This window comes from Oncorhynchus keta, chromosome 26 (genome assembly GCF_023373465.1).
Source record: "Oncorhynchus keta strain PuntledgeMale-10-30-2019 chromosome 26, Oket_V2, whole genome shotgun sequence".
Classification (NCBI taxonomy): domain Eukaryota; kingdom Metazoa; phylum Chordata; class Actinopteri; order Salmoniformes; family Salmonidae; genus Oncorhynchus; species Oncorhynchus keta.
Window position 1 is genome coordinate 25,550,835 of NC_068446.1, and position 20,748 is coordinate 25,571,582.

At 42.7% G+C, this 20,748-nt stretch overlaps 1 protein-coding gene across 11 annotated transcripts in view; it reads left to right on the forward strand.

Moving 5' to 3' along the window:
* LOC118359149 (leucine-rich repeat-containing protein 7-like) overlaps positions 1–20,748 on the forward strand; it is a 225,930-nt gene that overhangs the window by 143,949 nt on the left and 61,233 nt on the right. For 7 of the 11 annotated variants that reach the window (XM_035737450.2, XM_035737447.2, XM_035737451.2 and 4 more), the window contains exons 5-11: positions 5,681–5,770; positions 10,171–10,227; positions 12,803–12,866; positions 17,169–17,243; positions 18,284–18,428; positions 19,232–19,304; positions 20,297–20,314. In XM_035737450.2, coding sequence (XP_035593343.1) covers positions 5,681–5,770; positions 10,171–10,227; positions 12,803–12,866; positions 17,169–17,243; positions 18,284–18,428; positions 19,232–19,304; positions 20,297–20,314 — 522 coding nt within the window. The remainder of the gene's footprint in view (positions 1–5,680; positions 5,771–10,170; positions 10,228–12,802; positions 12,867–17,168; positions 17,244–18,283; positions 18,429–19,231; positions 19,305–20,296; positions 20,315–20,748) is intronic. The other 4 variants (XM_035737449.2, XM_035737454.2, XM_035737455.2 and 1 more) reach the window with 1 other exon arrangement.

Sequence of the window (20,748 nt, forward strand, 5' to 3'; positions counted from 1 at the left end):
TTATTTTGGCTTTGATGCCTCCTCATGATTGAGTATTGCTCTGTTTAAGTAGACTGATTTTGTTGTGATCTGATAGGGGTGTTAATGGCCTGACTATGAACGCTCTGAGAGAGACTGGGTTGAGGTCAGTGATGTAGTAATATTTTAAGATACATACACAGCGCAGAGGACTTAAGGTCAAGAGGGAATTAGTTGTTTTTCTGTAATAGGGATGACATTATTAATGTGTCAGAGACATGGGAGGAATGTCAGTCTGGGACTCATAGCTACATGTGGCAAGTTCTCATTGGTTCAAATTGTCTACACATTGAGCCTGAAATGGTATACTTGTTATCTGGCCATTGGCCCAATTTTATTACCAGGAATTCTATTTGGTCAACCACAGGCTAGGGTTGGGGGTATAAAACTACTCTCTTCCCTTTTTAACACCTGGTAGTTTGGTGGATGGGACTACCAGCTCTCTGTAACCTAAAAGGCAACCAGTTGGTCTGTCTCATCTATACCATGTTTCTTGTAGGATAACAGTGTCTGTATTTCCAATTTCTTTGATGAAGTCTGGGTTCCTGCTCTTTAGGCCAAAGGCAGATGACCATCATTGAAAATAAGAATTTGTTCATAAGTTAAATAAAGGTCAAATAAAAATAATAAATATAGGGTGTGGCCAGGGTTTGTTTGGGATGGTCTCAGCTGGTTGGGGTGTGGCTCGTGAAGCTATGGGTGTAGATCCTCTTGGCGTGGGTTCTCAGGGTGTCTCGCTGGTCTGGGCGGGGTGTTCGCTGCTCCTGTGTAAGGTGCTGCGGTTGAGGGTGACGTCCTTCCGGGTCCTGGCAAAAGTTGGGATTTCTGCCTGGTGGTAAAGGTTGTTTAAGTCTAGGGTGGACTGGTGGGACAAGTAGACATTAGGTTTTGAGGCACAGTCACGGGAAATGCTTGCGTTCACCCTTTGTATGGTGGCAAGGTGAATGTCTTTTAGTGATAGCAGGGTGGAGATAACCACTTGTGCGTTGGAGAAAGTGGAAAAAGCTTTTTCAATCACTCTGTTGAGTGATGTGGCCATCCTTTCCTGCTGGGCCCTCGGGTCATTTGTGACCGTGTGATTTATAATGTGGCTGCGGGACCCTAGTCTGTCCTCTGACAACAGCTCTAGGTCATGGCTAGTGTTTGGGCACCAGAGATTAGCCAGTTTGTGTTTGGGAAAAAGTTTATTTGCCATTTGAGTCAATGAGGAGCACAATTTCTGGCTTTTGTGTGTCCTCAATGGGTTGTCAGGAGAGCTATCGGTGGAGCTGACGGGGGCTGTTAGGAGGGGGTGGGGTCTTTTGGGTTGGTGGGTCCTATGTTGTCGGTTCCGTTGTGGTCTGTGTCTGAGGTGGGCTGTTTTGCTGGCTTAACTGGGGGAGTGTCTGTAACACCTCAGCTTTCTCACCTCCTCCTTCACTGCTGTTAGCTGTGCCATGTGTTTCTCTCCCTCCTCCTTCACTGCTGTTAGCTGTGCCATGTGTTTCTCTCCCTCTTCCTTCACTGCTGTTAGCTATGCCATGTGTTTCTCTCCCTCCTCCTTCACTGCTGTTAGCTGTGCCATGTGTTTCTCTCCCTCTTCCTTCACTGCTGTTAGCTATGCCATGTGTTTCTCTCCCTCCTCCTTCACTGCTGTTAGCTGTGCCATGTGTTTCTCTCCCTCCTCCTTCACTGCTGTTAGCTGTGCCATGTGTTTCTCTCCCTCCTCCTTCACTGCTGTTAGCTGTGACATGTGTTTCTCTCCCTCCTCCTTCACTGCTGTTAGCTGTGACATGTGTTTCTCTCCCTCCTCCGTCACTGCTGTTAGCTGTGCCATGTGTTCCTCTCCCCCCTCCTTCACTGCTGTTACCTGTGCCATGTGTTTCTGTGTTGTTGTTTCTCTCACTCAGGATTAGAGGTCGACCGATTAATTAGGGCCGATTTCAAGTTTCCATAACAATCGGAAATCGGTATTTTTGGGCGCCGATTTACAAATGTTTTTTTTAATTATTATTATTTTTTAATACCTTTTTATTTAACTAGGCAAGTTAGTTCATAGAACTACCCCCCCCCCCCCGGATCCGGGAGAATTGCCATCAACTACACTAATTAGCATAACGCAACGGACAAAAAATCTTACTAGAAAATATTCATATTCATGAAATCACAAGTGAAGTATAGTGAAACACAGTTTATCCTTTTGTTAATCACCCTGTCATCTCAGATTTTGAAATGATGCTTTACAGCCAAAGCAAGACAAGCATTTGTGTAAGTTTATTGATAGCCTAGCATAGCATTATGTCCAGCTAGCAGCAGGAAGCTTGGTCACGAAAATCAGAAAAGCAATCAAATTAAATAATTTACCTTTGATGAGCTTCGGATGTTTTCACTCACGAGACTCCCAGTTAGACAGCAAATGTTCATTTTGTTCCATAAAGATTATTTTTATAGCCGAAATACCTCCTTTTCTTGTTCACGTTTTGTTGAGAAATCCACCGGAAATTGCGGTCATGACGACGCCAAAAGAAATTACAAATTAGATCCATAATATCGACAGAAACATGAAACGTTTTTTATAATCAATCCTCAAGGTGTTTTTAAAATATCTATTCGATAATATATCAACCGGGACAATTGGCTTTTCACTAGGAGCGTGAGGAACAATGGCCACCTTTGTCTATTACGCACAAATCACTCCGAGAGCCAACACCTGACCACTGACGCAATGTTGTCGTTCATGCTCATTTTTCAAAATAAAAGCCTGAAACTATGTCTAGTGACTGTAGACACATTAGGGAAGCTATAGAAAAGGGAATCTGATTGATATCCCTTTCAATAGTCAATAGGGATGCATAGGAACGCAGAGGTTTCAAAATAAGAGTCACTTCCTGATTGGATTTTTCTCAGGCTTTCGCCTGCAATATCAGTTCTGTTATACTCAGACAATATTTTTTACAGTTTTGGAAACTTCAGAGTGTTTTCTATCCTAAGCTGTCAATTATATGCATATTCTAGCATCTGGTCCTGAGAAATAGCCCGTTTACTTTGGGAACATTATTGTTCCAAAAATGAATATAGTGCCCCCTAGCCTTGAGAGGAACACATTCTTATTTTCAATGACTGCCTTTGGAACGGTGGGTTAACTGCCTTGTTCAGGGGCAGAACGACAGATTTTCACTTGTCAGCTCGGGGGATCCAATCTTGCAACATTACAGTTAACTAGTCCAACGCAATAACGACCTGCCTCTCTCTCGTTGCACTCCACAAGGAGACTGCCTGTTACGCGAATGCAGTAAGCCAAGGTAAGTTGCTAGCTAGCATTTAAACTTATCTTATAAAAAACAATCAATCATAATCACTAGTTAACTACACATGGTTGATGATATTACTAGATATTATCTAGCGTGTCCTGCATTGCATATGATCTGACTGAGCATACAAGTATCTAAGTATCTGACTGAGCGGTGGTAGGCAGAAGCAGGCACGTAAACATTAATTCAAACAGCACTTTCGTGCATTTTGCCAGCAGCTCTTCGTTGTGCGTAAAGCATTGCACTGTTTATGACTTCAAGCCTATCAACTCCCGAGATGAGGCTGGTGTAACCGAAGTGAAATGGCTAGCTAGTTAGCGCGCGCTAATAGCGTTTCAAACGTCACTCGCTCTGAGCCTTCTAGTAGTTGTTCCCCTTGCTCTGCATGGGTAACGCTGCTTCGATGGTGGCTGTTGTCGTTGTGTTGCTGGTTCGAGCCCAGGGAGGAGCGAGGAGAGGGACGGAAGCTAAACTCTTACACTGGCAATACTAAAATGCCTATAAGAACATCCAATAGTCAAAGGTTAATGAAATACAAATGGTATAGAGGGAAATAGTCCTATAATTCCAACCTAAAAGTTCCTACCTGGGAATATTGAAGACTCATGTTAACTTCTTCAATATAGGGGGCACTCATTTAATTTTTGGATAAAAAAACGTTCCCGTTCTAAACAAGATATTTTGTCACGAAAAGATGCTCGACTATGCATATAATTGACAGCTTTGGAAAGAAAACACTGACGTTTCCAAAACTGAAAAGATATTATCTGTGAGTGCCACAGAACTGATGCTACAGGCGAAACCAAGATGAAATTTCAAACAGGAAGTGCCCCAGATTTTGAAGGCGCTGTGTACTAATGTCTCCTTATATGGCTGTGAATGCGCCAGGAATGAGCTTACACTTTCTGTCGTTTCCCCAAGGTGTCTGCAGCATTGTGACGTATTTGTAGGCATATCATTGGAAGATGACCATTTTACACTACATCTACCAGGTGCTCGCTTGGTGTCCTCCGTCGCAATTATTGCGTAATCTCCAGCTGCGTGTATTTTTCCATTTGCGGAAAAACACGAGAAAGGATTGATTCTAAACAACGTTTGCCATGTTTCTGTCGATATTATGGAGTTAATTTGGAAAAAAGTTAGGCGTTGTAATGACTGAATTTTCGGGGGGTTTTCTTAGCCAAACGTGATGAACAAAACGGAGCGATTTCTCCTACACAAATAATATTTTTGGAAAAAATGAACATTTGCTATCTAACTGAGAGTCTCCTCATTGAAAACATCTGAAGTTCTTCAAAGGTAAATGATTTTATTTGAATGCTTTTCTTGTTTTTGTGAAAATGTTGCCTGCTGAATGCTAGGCTTAATGCTATGCTAGCTATCAATACTCTTACACAAATGCTTGTGTAGCTATGGTTGAAAAGCATATTTTGAAAATCTGAGATGACAATGTTGTTAACAAAAGGCTAAGCTTGTGAGCCAATATATTTATTTAATTTCATTTGTGATTTTCATGAATAGTTAACGTTGCGTTATGGTAATGAGCTTGAGGCTATGATTACGCTCCCGGATACGGGATTGCTCGACGCAAGAAGTTAAAAGGAACCACCAGCTTTCATATGTTCTCATGTTCTGAGCAAGGACCTGAAACATTAGGTTTCTTACATAGCACATATTGCACTTTTACTTTCTTTTCCAATACTTTTTTTTCATTATTTAAACCAAATTGAACATGTTTAATTATTTACTTGAGGCTAAATTGATTTTATTGTTATATTATATCAAGTTAAAATAAGTGTTCATTCAGTATTGTTGTAATTGTCATTATTACAAATACATTTAAAAAAAGTGTTTTTTTGGTCCTCTAATAATCGGCATCGGTATCGGCGTAGAAAAATCATAGTCGGTCGACCTCTACTCAGGATGGAGTCGTCACCGAGAGAGAGCTTTTCCTGATGTGCTCTCTCTTTGATCCCGTAAAAGTCTTGCTGGAACTGCTTGAGCATGCCCTGCACCATTACTGTCCCAGGCTTGTACTCGTTGACAGAGGTTGCTTAAATTTCCTCAATGTCTAGTATTCTTAGTTTCCACCCTGGGCCAATACCCTCTCTCTTGAGAGATAAGTGTGCTCAAACAGCACTGTGCCATGCCAGGGGATGGTCTTTGTGGAAAATGAAGTTGCTTACGTTCCCCTCTTTGTAGCGGTCAGCAAATAGTGTCTCTGGATTGTCCTTGAGGAGCTTCTTTTTGTACTACTTCCGTGCTGTGTAATTTTTTATATCCAAGGGGTACTGTATTGTGATGACATCTGCACAGGGATTCTTTCTCTCTCTCCCTTTCCGTCTCTCTCATTGCCCATCTCTCCACTGTAGGCTCCCAGAGGGCTTCACCCAGCTCCTCAACCTGACACAGCTCTTCTTAAACGATGCCTTCCTGGAATACCTCCCAGCCAACTTTGGGAGGTGAGTTCAGCCTATGGACTCCCTTGTTCTGGTGTTGTGGGGCCTAGGGCCCTCAGTTGCAGAACGAGAGGCCCTCTGTGTATGGTTTGGATTGGAACTTTTATTCAGTTACCAGTTTGGATTCATTCATGTGGATGGTTTGGATCATTAAACTTTTTGGTGTTTTGCAACAGATGGCTCTTTCCATTCACCAAGAGCCTGCTGCACAGTTTGGATTGAATTATTCATTGATCTGGGATTTATTTCCATTGTGTTCCCTATTTTTTACATAAATACATATACAATGAAATACAGTGGGGCAAAAAAGTATTTAGTCAGCCACCAATTGTGCAAGTTTTCCCACTTAAAAAGATGAGAGAGGCCTGTCATTTTCATCATAGGTACACTTCAACTATGACAGACAAAATGAGAAAAAAAATCCAGAAAATCACATTGTAGGATTTTTAATGAATTTATTTGCAAATAATGGTGGAAAATAAGTATTTGGTCACCTACAAACAAGCAAGATTTCTGGCTCTCACAGACCTGTAACTTCTTCTTCAAGAGGCTCCTCTGTCCTCCACTCGTTACCTGTATTAATGGCACCTGTTTGAACTTGTTATCAGTATAAAAGACACCTGTCCACAACCTCAAACAGTCACACTCCAAACTCCACTATGGCCAAGACCAAAGAGCTGTCAAAGGACACCAGAAACAAAATTGTAGACCTGCACCAGGCTGAGAAGACTGAATCTGCAACAGGTAAGCAGCTTGGTTTGAAGAAATCAAGTGTGGGAGCAATTATTAGGAAATGGAAGACATACAAGACCACTGATAATCTCCCTCGATATGGGGCTCCACGCAGATCTCACCCCGTGAGGTCAAAATGATCACAAGAACGGTGAGCAAAAATCTCAGAACCACACGGGGGGACCTAGTGAATGACCTGCAGAGAGCTGGGACCAAAGTAACAAAGCCTACCATCAGTAACACACTACGCCGCCAGGGACTCAAATCCTGCAGTGCCAGACGTGTCCCCCTGCTTAAGCCAGTACATGTCCAGGCCCGTCTGAAGTTTGCTAGAGAGCATTTGGATGATCCAGAAGAAGATTGGGAGAATGTCATATGTTCAGATAAAACCAAAATATAACTTTTTGGTAAAAACTCAACTCGTTGTGTTTGGAGGACAAAGAATGCTGGGTTGCATCCAAAGAACACCATACCTTCTGTGAAGCATGGGGATGGAAACTTCATGCTTTGGGTCTGTTTTTCTGCAAAGGGACCATGACGACTGATCCGTGTAAAGGAAAGAATGAATGGGGCCATGTATCGTGAGATTTTGAGTGAAAACCTCCTTCCATCAGCAAGGGCATTGAAGATGAAACGTGGCTGGGTCTTTCAGCATGACAATGATCCCAAACACACCGCCCGGGCAACGAATGAGTGGCTTCGTAAGAAGCATTTCAAGGTCCTGGAGTGGCCTAGCCAGTCTTCAGATCTCAACCCCATAGAAAATCTTTGGAGTAATTTGAAAGTCCGTGTTGCCCAGCAACAGCCCCAAAACATCACTGCTCTAGAGGAGATCTGCATGGAGGAATGGGCCAAAATACCAGTGTGTGAAAACCTTGTGAAGACTTACAGAAAACGTTTGACGTATATAACATGTGGATAGATAAAGTATTGAGAAACTTTTGTTATTGACCAAATACTTATTTTCCACCATAATTTGCAAATAAATTAATTAAAAATCCTACAATGTGATTTTCTGGATTTTTGTCTGTCATAGTTGAAGTGTACCTATGATGAAAATTACAGGCCTCTCATCTTTTTAAGTGGGAGAACATGCACAATTGGTGGCTGACTAAATACTTTTTTGCCCCACTGTATATACAGACACATTACAGAGATAGAGACGAAAACATTCTCAACCTCCAGATGAGTATGAGGGGCGAGTTTAAGTACAATTCTTACAAGCTTGTTTGGCTGGTAGCTTATTCTTCAGATGTTTGGGGCTGCTGGTGGACCATGATGTGCAGGCATAATCAAATGTACACTGAACTCTTATTCGGTGTCTATAGCTAGGTTTCCATCCAATTGGTGACAGATTTTAATGTGAATATTCTAAAATCTTCATAAAAACAATATCAGAGTGGGGCACCATAACATGACAGGGAATATTTTAATTTACCGGACATTTTAAGACATTTTATGGACATCCATATACATTCAGATCCAACCTGGCGCAGCCAGCGCCATCAATAAATGAGGTATGTTGGCCAAATGAGCCACATTTACTTTCCTAAAACAATAATTGTCCGCCCTGCGGTTCAGCTGTCAGAGCTTAACACAAAATGCATCAGGGCATATACACTGCTCAAAAAAATAAAGGGAACACTAAAATAACACATCCTAAATCTGAATGAATGAAATATTCTTATTAAATACTTTTTTCTTTACATAGTTGAATGTGCTGACAACAAAATCACACAAAAATTATCAATGGGAATCAAATGTATCAACCCATGGAGGTCTGGATTTGGAGTCACACTCAAAATTAAAGTGGAAAACCACACTACAGGCTGATCCAACTTTGATGTAATGTCCTTAAAACAAGTCAAAATGAGGCTCAGTAGTGTGTGTGGCCTCCACGTGCCTGTATGACCTCCTACAACGCCTGGGCATGCTCCTGATGAGGTGGCGGATGGTCTCCTGAGGGATCTCCTCCCAGACCTGGACTAAAGCATCCGCCAACTCCTGGACAGTCTGTGGTGCAACGTGGCGTTGGTGGATGGAGCGAGACATTATGTCCCAGATGTGCTCAATTTAATTCAGGTCTGGGGAACGGACGGGCCAGTCCATAGCATCAATGCCTTCCTCTTGCAGGAACTGCTGACACACTCCAGCCACATGAGGTCTAGCATTGTCTTGCATTAGGAGGAACCCAGGGCCAACCGCACCAGCATATGGTCTCACAAGGGGTCTGAGGATCTCATCTCGGTACCTAATGGCAGTCAGGCTACCTCTGGCGAGCACATGGAGGGCTGTGCGGGGCTCTGGCAGTACTCCTCCTGCCCCTCCTTGCACAAAGGCGGAGGTAGCGGTCCTGCTGCTGGGTTGTTGCCCTCCTACGGCCTCCTCCACGTCTCCTGATGTACCAGCCTGTCTCCTGATGTACCAGCCTGTCTCAATCAGTGTTGCTTCCTAAGTGGACAGTTTGATTTCACAGAAGTGTGATTGACTTGGAGTTACATTGTGTTGTTTAAATGTTCCCTTTATTTTTTGAGCAGTGTATATATTTATATATATATATATATATGGTACTATCATTTGTTTTTATATGGTGGATATATATATATTCTAAGGAAGAGAAGCTTAGGCCTAACCCCAGAGAGATAGATATGCCGGTGGCATGATACGACACCGACATTTGTATTTATTATGGATCCCCATTAGCTGTTGATAAGGTAGCAGCTACTCTCAAAATTAAGGGAGTTTTACCATTTTAAAAACATTACAATACCTTCACAGATTCCACAACACACTGTGTGCCGTCAGACCCCTATTCCACCACTACCACACATCTTCAATACAAAATCCCTGTGTACGTGTGTATAGTGCATATGTTATCATTTGTGTGTATGCATGTGTCTGTGCCTATGTTTGTGTTGCTTTACAGTCCCTGCTGTTCGATAAGGTGTATTTGTGTCTGTTTTAAAAAATCTAATTTTACTGCTTGCATCATACATTTCTTTGTCAGATGGCTACTGCATCTGCTATACAGATATAGACATACAGAAGGAGGGTAATAAAGATAAGCATTATATTGTTAGATTATAGGAGTAACTTTGGTAGCTCTGAAACAGTTCAACTGTCAGAGTCATTTGGAGCACCGGGGCGAACTACCTTCTTATCATAGGCCTGCAGTAGCTAAAGCTTAATAATAGCTACACCATACCAAACCATAACAAACGTTTCCAAACTTTATTAGGGTAATATCAAAAGTAAGTCAAGCCGTTTATCTTGAAAATACGAGCAGAGGAGCAACTGTAAACCAGGGGAAAAAACGTACTACCCTCCCCTATGCCCCTCCAAAAAATACACAACCCTCCATAAAGCAAACAAATTGTTTTACAACCCTCCCCTATTTTGGACCACCCCTCCCCCCAGTCAATTTCGATCTGTCACTTAGCAGCATCTCCTATCTGGTTTGATGATGAATAGAGAAAAAGTCATGATTTATCAAAACAGCAGTGGTATTACTCTTGGGCTCAGTGTAATGGAATTTAAGGTTGGGATGTCATGTTTTTTTCTGAAATACTTTACTGTCCTATGCATAGCATTAGCATCTATTAATACTGAGATGTAAAAATCTGTTTTCTGCCTTGTGGATGTGTGTGTTTTTGACATCCTCTCCCTTTCAGACTTTCCAAGTTACGGATCCTGGAATTGCGAGAGAACCACCTGAAAACGATGCCAAAGTGAGTGACTCAGCACACAGACCTCACCTCACCTCACCAGGGCAGCTAGTGTTAGCTACAGAGGCGTGTTTGATCATGGGATTGAAAGGAAAGGTTACAATAAATGAAACTTTGCTCTTTGCCAACACACTTTTCACTGAACTTCATGGGTAACTTGCAGCCAATATCACTGATTCCTGCAATTAGAGAGAACTATCATGCTGAACTTTGAGTGTTATCTATCCACATGTTAGTAGAGAGTCCTTTATTACAATGTCTGTGCTTTCCCCAAGCACCTAAAATAAATTATATCCCTCTTCCCATTGCACTCTAGCCAGCTTACCCACCTCAGATCTGTCCCCTCTCTCTTATGTCGAAGCCACTGATCTAACCATGAAACGTGTCTGTTAATGAAAGCCTTGACAGTTTTAGCAGCCAACATGCCCATACAGCCCCTATGAATCATCCAACCCTGCCCAAGATACTACTCCATATGGAAGGCTTTGATTTGTATCATTACCCCTGCACCACACAAACCTTAAACTTCAGCTAAATATTGTCATGCATAATGTGGAAATTGAGTAAGTTGAGGTGACTAAACTGCTTGGAGTAACCCTGGATTGTAACTGTCATGGTCGAAACATATTGATACAACAGCACTATCAACAAGGCAGGTCCTACAGGCCCTAGTTTGTCGCACCTGGACTGTGTGGTCAGGTGCGACAAAAGAGGGACTTAGGAAAATTGCAATTGGCTCAGAACAGGGCAGCACGGCTGGCCCTTGGATGTACACAGAGAGCTAACATTAATAATATGCATGTCAATCTCTCCTGGCTCAAAGTAGAGGAGAGATTGACCTCATCACTACTTGTATTTGTGAGAGGTTTTGACATGTTGAATGCACCGAGCTGTCTGTTTGAACTACTGGCGCACAGCTCGGACACCCATGCATACCCCACAAGACATGCCACCAGAGGTCTCTTCACAGTCAAGAACAGACTATGGGCGCACAGTACTGCATACAGCCATGACTACATGGAACTATATTCCACATCAAGTAACACATGCAAGCAGTAAAATGACATTTTAAAAACAGATAAAAAATACACCTTATGGAACAGCGGGACTGTGAAGAGACACAAGCACAGACACATGCATACCACAATAACATACACGCTATACACACACGCACATATGGCTTTAATGTTGTAGATATGTGGTAGTAGAGCAGTGGCCTGAGGGCACACTTCATGTGTTGTGAAAGTGTTATGTTTTTAAAACTGTATAACAGCCTTAATTTTGCTGGACCTCAGGAAGAGTAGCTGCTGCCATGGCATTGGGGATCCATAATAAGTACAAGTAGAAATATACACCTCCGGGTGGCCAAATAGCCTGAGTAACATTCCAGGCTGGAATTCTAATGGGCAGATTAGTGTGAGAGCATGGCAAATAGCAGCTTCTAAAGCAAATGCCATCTGTCTCTCTCTGTGCGACGGGTAGCATGTGTCAGAGGAGGGGCACTGTGCTGTGCTGTGGCCAGTCCCTGTTGCTCAGGCCTTGTTATTTGATGTCTAAATGAAATGTGAAGAAGGCCCCATGTTGGAACGTGTGTGTACAGGTGTGTAGCCAGTGGAGCGCAGCCAATGATGTTGCGATTTATCATCATGGAGAGTGCTGAGCTGCAAGCCCCAGAGACAGACACACACACTGCTCACATTAGTTGGTGCATGCTGGCTCCCTCAGGTGTCCTGATTGAAAACTATTTTTATCCAAACATGACCAATAAACTTATCCCCCACACTAGAAACCAAGTTGAACGAAGTAAACTCCTCTTCCACCTCAGGTGTGGCACAGCAAGGGATGTTTGTTCATTTGTGTAAACCAACTGAAACGTGTTTCCCCTTGACGATAAGTGTAATGTCCTCATTCAATTAATGAGTTTATCATGTTACCGTGGAGTCATTGGAGAGGGAAGTGTATCCTAGAGGAAGTGTATAGATAACACGTAGGCTTTGTTATGTTATGAAGGATGGGGAGACATTCTGCCATGAGGGTTCTGATCTGTTTGTTCTCACATCATTATTGGAATTGACTAATTGCTATGTGGGCCAGCTGCTCTATATCATGACATAAAACAGCAGTATCTGCTTTACTGATTTGACCAATGGATGCTCACTATTCACCACTCAAGACAAAGGTCCTCTGCAATACCAAGCCAATATAACTAGTAATGCCGTGCAAAACATCTTAGATTGAATCATTCTGACATTGCTCTCCCCGGCTGACATTGTGTACATTACATTGCATGGATGAACGAGTCTAATTTGAGGTGTTGCCTGGTGCAATGGAGAAAGCCGTTTCATGTTACATTAATCATTAACTAACTAACTGCATTGTTTTGATTTGAGCTGTTTTAAATTTGCAGTGAATATTATGTGAATGTGTGGGGATGTCTGGCTAGCATGCCATACCCCTCTGGGATGGCAGAGTTGCAGGAAGCCTGGTTTGGAGGGAGTGTTGCTGGTGATTGGCCTTTCTAAATGGGGACTTTGTTTCTATGCCAAAATCTGAGGCTCTTCCCTCTTGTTTGCTGCAGGTCAATACACAGACTGTCACAGCTGGAGCGATTAGACTTGGGAAGCAATGAATTCACTGAACTGGTAAGAAAAGAGGCTATTTGAAGACGCCAGTCACATGGACAGCAGCTGTCACCACACAGGCATCCATGGCCCAGAAGACCTGGGGGACAGGTCAGAGCAGGACCCCCCTCAATCTGCTCTACACCCTCATTAGGTCTCCAGCATTGCTCCCCCGCCCACCCGCTGTGTGTGTGCGCGTGTTTGGGCGGGCAGGCATTTGTGTGTGCGTGAGTGTGTGCCTGTGGATAGGTGGTGGGTGTGTGTGTGTACACTTGATGCATTATTTACTAGGGTAGCTCAAATGTGCACGACTTGGCACATCAGGACACCCACCACCGAGCACATTTTAATTGGCTGTTGGAGCTGGAGTAAACAATGGCAGGGAATTTATCAAACAATCCAGCCCTATCCCCCTGCACTGTGCTTGATGCTGGCCATGTCACATTAATTTAGTGGTTGTCTAAATCAATCGCCTGGTCTGTAAGTGGTAAATGACCACAGAGTCTGGAGAAAACATTGAGTCTGAAACCAAAGCGTAAGCGATGATTGTGTTTTTTTTAGCTAGTGATTTGACTAGTTTACCTTTCTTTTAACCCTCCCTTTTCTTCCTATTGGCTATGTTCTCTGGACCGTGTTCTATGTATTTATCTCACTGATTACTGGTCCGGAGTGGTATACTACAAAGCAGGATCAATGAGTTAGCCAGTTAACTTTGATTAACAACCAGAAATGACTATTGATTTCCTGGTTCATTACGAAAGCTAAACCGAGATATGTGTTTTTGGAAGTTGAGTCAAAGAGACCATGCCCATTTCAACCTTATCTTTCAAAAAAATGTGAACATGATTTCAGAATATTTCGGCAAGTTAGCTGGCTAACTCATTGATCCTGCATTGTAGTATACCCCTCAAGTTTAGAGCAGAGTAATAGAACAGAGGAGGGAGATAAAAACAGTCATACTATTCCCAGGTTCTCAGAATGGGAAATGGATGATACACTAGAGAGGTACTGTGAGGGCAAGGTTTGATCAAAATGCTGCATGGTCATTGACCCAACAATCCATGGGATATCTGGAAGGGGGCGATATGAAGTGTGAGGATGCAGAATGCTCAGGGAGGGAGGCCTTTCAAGGGTGTAACGTAACGTCTCAAAGTCATCCCTGGTTAACAAGATCTCACACTGTGCTGGGACTGGGGCTGAGGACTGGGGAGCCCTGGGGAGATCTGCTGGCTGGAGCCATGCATGACATGTTCTGTGCCACAGGTCCCACTGATGCCTTTATTATGCCTCCACAGATCCCTCTGCAATGCATACAGCAGCACCTGCCGCCTCCTCACTCAAGGGGAAAGACAGACCAGCACAAATAGTCAGCTCAGAATGACTCCAATGTTTTCCTACTCTTTCTCATGCAATAGTCTTAACTCCCAATCTGTGCCCTACTTAAATACAAGCATTTCTCCCTCTACTTATGACCTATCTGATTCTCCCAGTGGTTCCCATCCCTTTTCAATTATTCTACCACCAACTGATTTTTGCTCTGCTTGAAGTACCCCCTCATTTTACCAGTAGGCCTATGGGCTCATCAGTCTTCTCAAGTACCCCTGGTGGATAGGCCCAGTACCCCCTGGGGTCCTAGTGCCTCTGGTTGGGAACCACTGCTCTACCTCATCCCCATTCAAGGACTCCTGTTGCTTTTTGCTGATAGTGTGAACAACATTACCAATTGCCATCTCAATTCCCCTCAGATAGAACCCTCTAGTGTAGCTTTATTGCCTGGTGATTTTGAAGCCCAGGGAAAATAGAGTGCATTTTCTCACATTCCTTAAGCTGTTGTTGCTTCCTTGTCTACCCTATACTTTGTGCCAACATGCATTTTCTTCAGCTGATGGTTTTTGTGGTGAATCTTAGACTATGTAAGTGTTTTTCAGCCCTGAGAATGAATGGACTTTATCCAACCTGGTTTACTGGTATTGTTTTGTGGAGGGAGACAGCTTTCAGTCAGAAGAGCTTCTAAGAGCCTGACTGAACCAGAGGCTCTATGAAAGCTCTCTCCAACTGATTTAAGCTCATGCCTTATTTATGTGGCAATCAGTCTTCAGCTGAGAAGCTGTATATTAATACCCAGTTTTACTAAACCGCCAACATTTACATGTATAAGACCAGGATTCAAAAGACCTTTAGCTTGTTTGACGTAAGAAGACCTTCAGCACAAGCAGCTCATTGATATGAATGAGACTGAAAATGTTGTCTGTCTTACTCTAGGCTAAGCACATGCAATGCAGAAGATGCAGATGTAAAAACGTCTGCCACTGACAGAACTACAGGAAAGTGCAACATCAGAGGTGATGACCTCAGCACATTTGGGTCCAGCTGAGTCAAGAACAGATGCTGAGGTGTGTGTCACAGTGGCAGAGAGTGATTCAGGGAATACTGTGAGGAAAGTTTCCTAATTAGTCCCTGCCTGGGGAAGGAAGAGAGGTTTGGGGGGGGGGGGGTACTCAGAGGGCCGGTGTAGAGAGCAGAGCAGTGGATGGCATCAGCAATTACATCGCAGGGCTTCAAAGACGGACAAGAAGACATGCCTCTGCACAGGAAGCTCCACTGCACCGAGCACTAACCAAGTGTTTCATCTCTATCCGGAGAGAACCGGAGATATGGACAAGGTGCCAACCAAACCCCTCTCTTCGTTTCTCATTAAAACTTAGAAGCAAAACAGTGTGGTGCTACTGTACTGACTCCAGCTCTACTGTACTGTAGATTGTGAGTAGTGGAGTATTGACTCATATTACACTCAACACTTCATGAGTTTAATGGGGATTTGGAGATTTTGTGTGATGTTTTGGGAGGGTAGAGGGAAGGTAGGGGACACAGAAACTACAGAGAGTTTTTAGCAGCGCTTCCATTACCCAATGCCAGTCAACCTTGTTTATACCCTTGGTGGGAAGGGAACTTAATTAGTTTTTGTTTGAAGTTTGCTAACAATTTCTGGTTCAGTAGTTAATAGAATATGCATAGCATCAGTTTGATTTTAGATTGCTATGTTGTAAAGGCTCTGTTGATACTGTAGGAATTTCAATATTGTTTTAGGAAGTGGTTGTGTACCTCCTGTTTTTGTTGTTAGGTTTTACCTGATTCCATACTGAGATTCTATCAACTTCTATCACAAATGATGTAACTGAAGCAAGCACATCCAGTTTTTTTTAGGAGCATGCCCTTTCCAAACTTAATAAAACATCACAACTTTTTAGTGAACACACAAGGTACTGTAGCTACCCTCACAACCGTCATTGAAAGGCCGTCATTGAAAATAAGAATTTGTTCTTAACTGACTTGCCTAGTTCAATAAAGGTAAAATAAAATAAAAAACAACTGAGAATAAATAATACTCAAACATACTCTAAATAGAGAATATTCCAGAAAACCATCTGGAGTCCCCCCTCCCAGCCCCTCAGATAGCATATGAAAACGTCATAAGCCATTCCATTTTTTTTCCCATTACATTAAGTTTGCTTTAAGCTGATGATCTTTCTGTTAGCCTCATGGCAATATGTATATAATAGCAGGAAATTAGCTCTTAAACAGCAACATTTTATCTCGGCGTCAATGCAAAATATGTAAAATAGCAAGAGATTAGCAATAAAACTTCACATTTTTCTCCATGCCTCTTGGCATAGTTTTTTTTTTATAGACACAAAAAAGGTCCGTCCTTGCTCGAACCTTGCGGGGGCCCCGGTAAACTGTGCTATGCCACTGAGTAAAGCCACACCATGCTGCGAAAAGAAATGCATGAGAAAGATTGGAATTGATTAGGGCAGCATGAAGGTCCGTGAGGTCTGTCACCTAGTCTCCCAGCCTGGTCTAATGGAGTGATTTCACATAGTCAGGTAGAGCCTTTAGTCCCGATAGTCACACACAGTCTGGCTAGGCCTCTCCACACGTCTGTATCCAACACAATCACTCACAGGACTCCATACAAGATTCAAACACACCGCTTCCATTCTAGAATACGGAACGTGAGATTCATTCTAGAATACATCTGGAGGAGCGACTTTGCACCACTCATTGTGCAAATGCCATCATTGACATGCCTACTTTGTTTAGTAATTATGCCCATTGGTATTGTTATTCACTTCTTATATCGATTGGTGTTAAAACCGCACTTCATTTACTTAAAACTACATACCACTTGCCAGCCTGCCCATGAGACAAAATGGCCAGGGCTTTCTTATCTCTCTGCCTTAGTTTCTGGGATATTTTCTACTGTCCAGCCCTCCTGCGCTGGTTCTAGACACAGACGTAATGTGTGTGTGCTTTGTGTTTCAGCCTGAAGTCCTGGAGCAGATCCATAACCTAAAGGAGCTGTGGATGGACAACAACTCACTGCAGACAATACCTGGGGTAGGCCTACACCTCCATTTATCTGTCTGTGTCATTTTTTCATTGGCCCTGATGAAGTCTGTGTATGGGCAGTGATGCGCTAGTTAGTTCATGTGGGTCAGTGCATAGGGGTTAGTTATGCACCACCATAGGGCAACCTTTGAAAAAAGTTCCCTCAAACCCCTGTTTTCTTTGCTCTGTCTCCCACCCCCTCTAACAATTCAATTCAAGGGGCTTTATTGGCATGGGAAACATGTGTTAACATTGCCAAAGCAAGTGAGGTAGATAATATACAAAAGTGAAATAAACAATAAAAATGAACAGTAAACATTAAACATACAGAAGTTTCAAAACAATAAAGACATTACAAATGTCAAATTTTATATATATATATATATATATATATCTTATACAGTGTTGTAACAATGTACAAATGGTTAACGTACACAAGGGAAAATAAATAAGCATAAATATGGGTTGTATTTACAATGGTGTTTGTTCTTCACTGGTTGCCCTTTTCTTGTGGCAACAGGTCACAAATCTTGCTGCTGTGATGGCACACTGTGGAATTTCACCCAGTAGATATGGGAGTTTATCAAAATTGGATTTGTTTTTGAATTCTTTGTGGATCTGTGTAATCTGAGGGAAATATGTCTCTCTAATATTGCCATACATTGGGCAGGAGGTTAGGAAGTGCAGCTCAGTTTCCACCTCATTTTGTGGGCAGTGAGCACATAGCCTGTCTTCTCTTGAGAGCCATGTCTGCCTACGGCGGCCTTCCTCAATAGCAAGGCTATGCTCACTGAGTCTGTACATATTAAAATCCATCTGTCCATGTCTCTCAAAACCCTGCCTTCTTCTCTCCCCCCCCCCCACGCCCCCTAACATCCATTGCTTTGTCTCTCAAACCCCTGCTTTTTTGCTCTGTCTCCCTTTCTCACTCACTCACTTTGTCTCTCTCTCCCTTTTTTTTCTCTCTCTCTGTCTCTGTCTCTCTCTCTCTCTCTCCCACCCCCTCGAACATCCATCGCTCCATGAATCTCCCTCCCCTGCTTCTGAAGTGTATAGGGAAGCTGAGGCATCTGCGCTACCTGGACCTGGCTAAAAACAGGATTGAAAGCCTGGACACTGACATCTCTGGCTGTGAGTCCCTGGAGGACCTCCTGCTCTCCTCCAACATGCTGCAGCATCTGCCTGACACCATAGGTGAGGCCATAGAACTTCTCTGTTCTCTTCCCTCTGCAACAATAGTGTCTCCTGATTAGATTGTCTCAGCTCTCGCCACTCTGCAACAAATGGTATTTCCTGGTTAGATTTTCTCTGCTCTCTAACATCTGCAACAAACGGTATCTCCTGGTTAGATTTTCTCTGCTCTCTCCCGTCTGCAACAAATGGTATCACCTGGTTATAGTCTCTCTGCTCTCTCCCATCTGCAACAAATGGATTGGCCATAGAACTTCTCTGTTCACTTCCCTCTGCAACAATAGTGTCTCCTGGTTAGATTGTCTCAGCTCTCTCCACTCTGCAACAAATGCCATTTCCTGGTTAGATTGTCTCAGCTCTCTCCCGTCTGCAACCAATGGTATCTCCTGGTTAAAGAGAATAGAGAAAGGATCAAGAAAGGATGATTAGGAAAGAAGGCTGAGAGAGGATGATTAATTCTGTAATGACTGCATTCATCATGGTGGCTCCTCTCGGAGGCTGTTATCTGAGAGTGCATTTCCCTGAGTTGTTTTGTCATTAACAATCAAATGGCTTGCGTCATTAAAATGTCATTTGTATTTGGAGTGAAACATTTATTCGTTTGAATACTGGGATTTAATTTACACAAACTATGAAATTATTTTGTACTTAGTAAGTTTGTAAATAATTTCCTGGCTGTAAATGAATGAAATGGTAAGAGGATTATGTTGGCAATGGGTTTGAATAATTCCTTTTAACTGTGTTCTTTGTTTTTGTTTGTTCCTTTAAAAAAAAAATAATCAAATGAGTGTTTGACTCTATTGCAGGAATGTTGAAAAAACTCACAACATTAAAAGTGGATGACAACCAGCTCACCTCACTGCCTAACACCATTGGAAGGTGAGTACCTTATGAGACCGATTATGAAACCGATTGCACTATTTTGTCTACATACACTTCTTAGATTGCAATCCCAGAACTCCCCTCAAGTCGAATAAAATGTTTTGAAATTATTATGCCAAAAGCTAAACTACATTCCAAGTCTTGTTTATTAGTTAATATCTATCATGGAACTGAATGCCAGTCAATTTTAGGGCATCTATTGCATAACCAAATGAAAAGGCGTCAGAGACAGTAATTTTGATGGTAAAACCGGTTGACACGTTGAATCTCATCTTCTCCGCCGCTTGGTTTGCTGCTGAGCTGAGCTGTATTCAACACGGCCTGTGGATAGAAGGGTTCTGAAACTCTGCTGAGTCTGGCACCTTCTCCTTGCTGCTCCTTCTCACCTCACATTGACTAACGCTGATTGGTTCCATCACTGTTCACACCAAGTAGAGTGATGCAGTACATTGTGTCTCAGTTAGCGGCACTGAGAGGAGATTTTTTATTTTTCTCCTCCTTTCTCTTTCTCTCTTTCTCTCTCTCTTTCTCTCACTTTTGCTCTTTCTCTCTCTTTTTCTCTTTCTCTCTTTCTTCCCCCCTCCGGCTTACCATTGTTCCAAAATGTGCACTGACATTTTGGGTGTATGCCATTCATTTGTTGTGGAATATGGCTCTCTGAGAGGAGTTGACTCTGTGCCCGTATTGCAGTTTCAACAGCCAGCCTAATATATTTGTTTTATTTGATATGCTGTATATATTATAACAAAAGTTTAATCTGGAAAATATAATGAGTCAGAGGAAATTCTGTGGGTCAACTATGAACATGCCATGTCATTAAGACTGTGATCTAATAGGTCAGGGGTCACCAACTTACAGTTCATCATGTTATGTTCATCCTTATCCCCAAGCCTGTGATACTGTTTTCAGTGCACCTTTTTTCTTGGTTTGTCATTGGTCGGTTTTGTGTGTTGTGGTTATTTCACATGCATCTAAAATGGGCCACTTAGTGGACGCGCCAAATTAGGGTAAGTAGACCGCGAATCACTGTCTCCTGTACACGTTCCTCCTCGCCACAGCATGTTTATTCAGGCAAGTGCTCACCTTAACGTTCCCTGTCTGTACTGTATGTTCCAGCCGGGGAAGGGGATCCAGTGAAAGTCCTGCATATGGGAGGCCAGCTGGGACAAATGTTAAGCTAATGACTCTGCTGTGTGTACAATAAATACAAATGAACTCTGTCCAGTGAGGGGAGGCTTCTCTTCCCCTTGTCCTCTCCTGGTCATATACACTGACATTGTACACTATACGCTCTGTTGGAGCTTGAAGTTAGAATTGTTGGAGGCTATGGGAGGACATTTTAAAGCTGGACAGTTGTTGATTTAGCTTACAAATCCATTGTCCTTTCAAATCTGACAAAGAGGCAAGGGCATTTGACTCAATAAACACTGTGGCTTTAGAG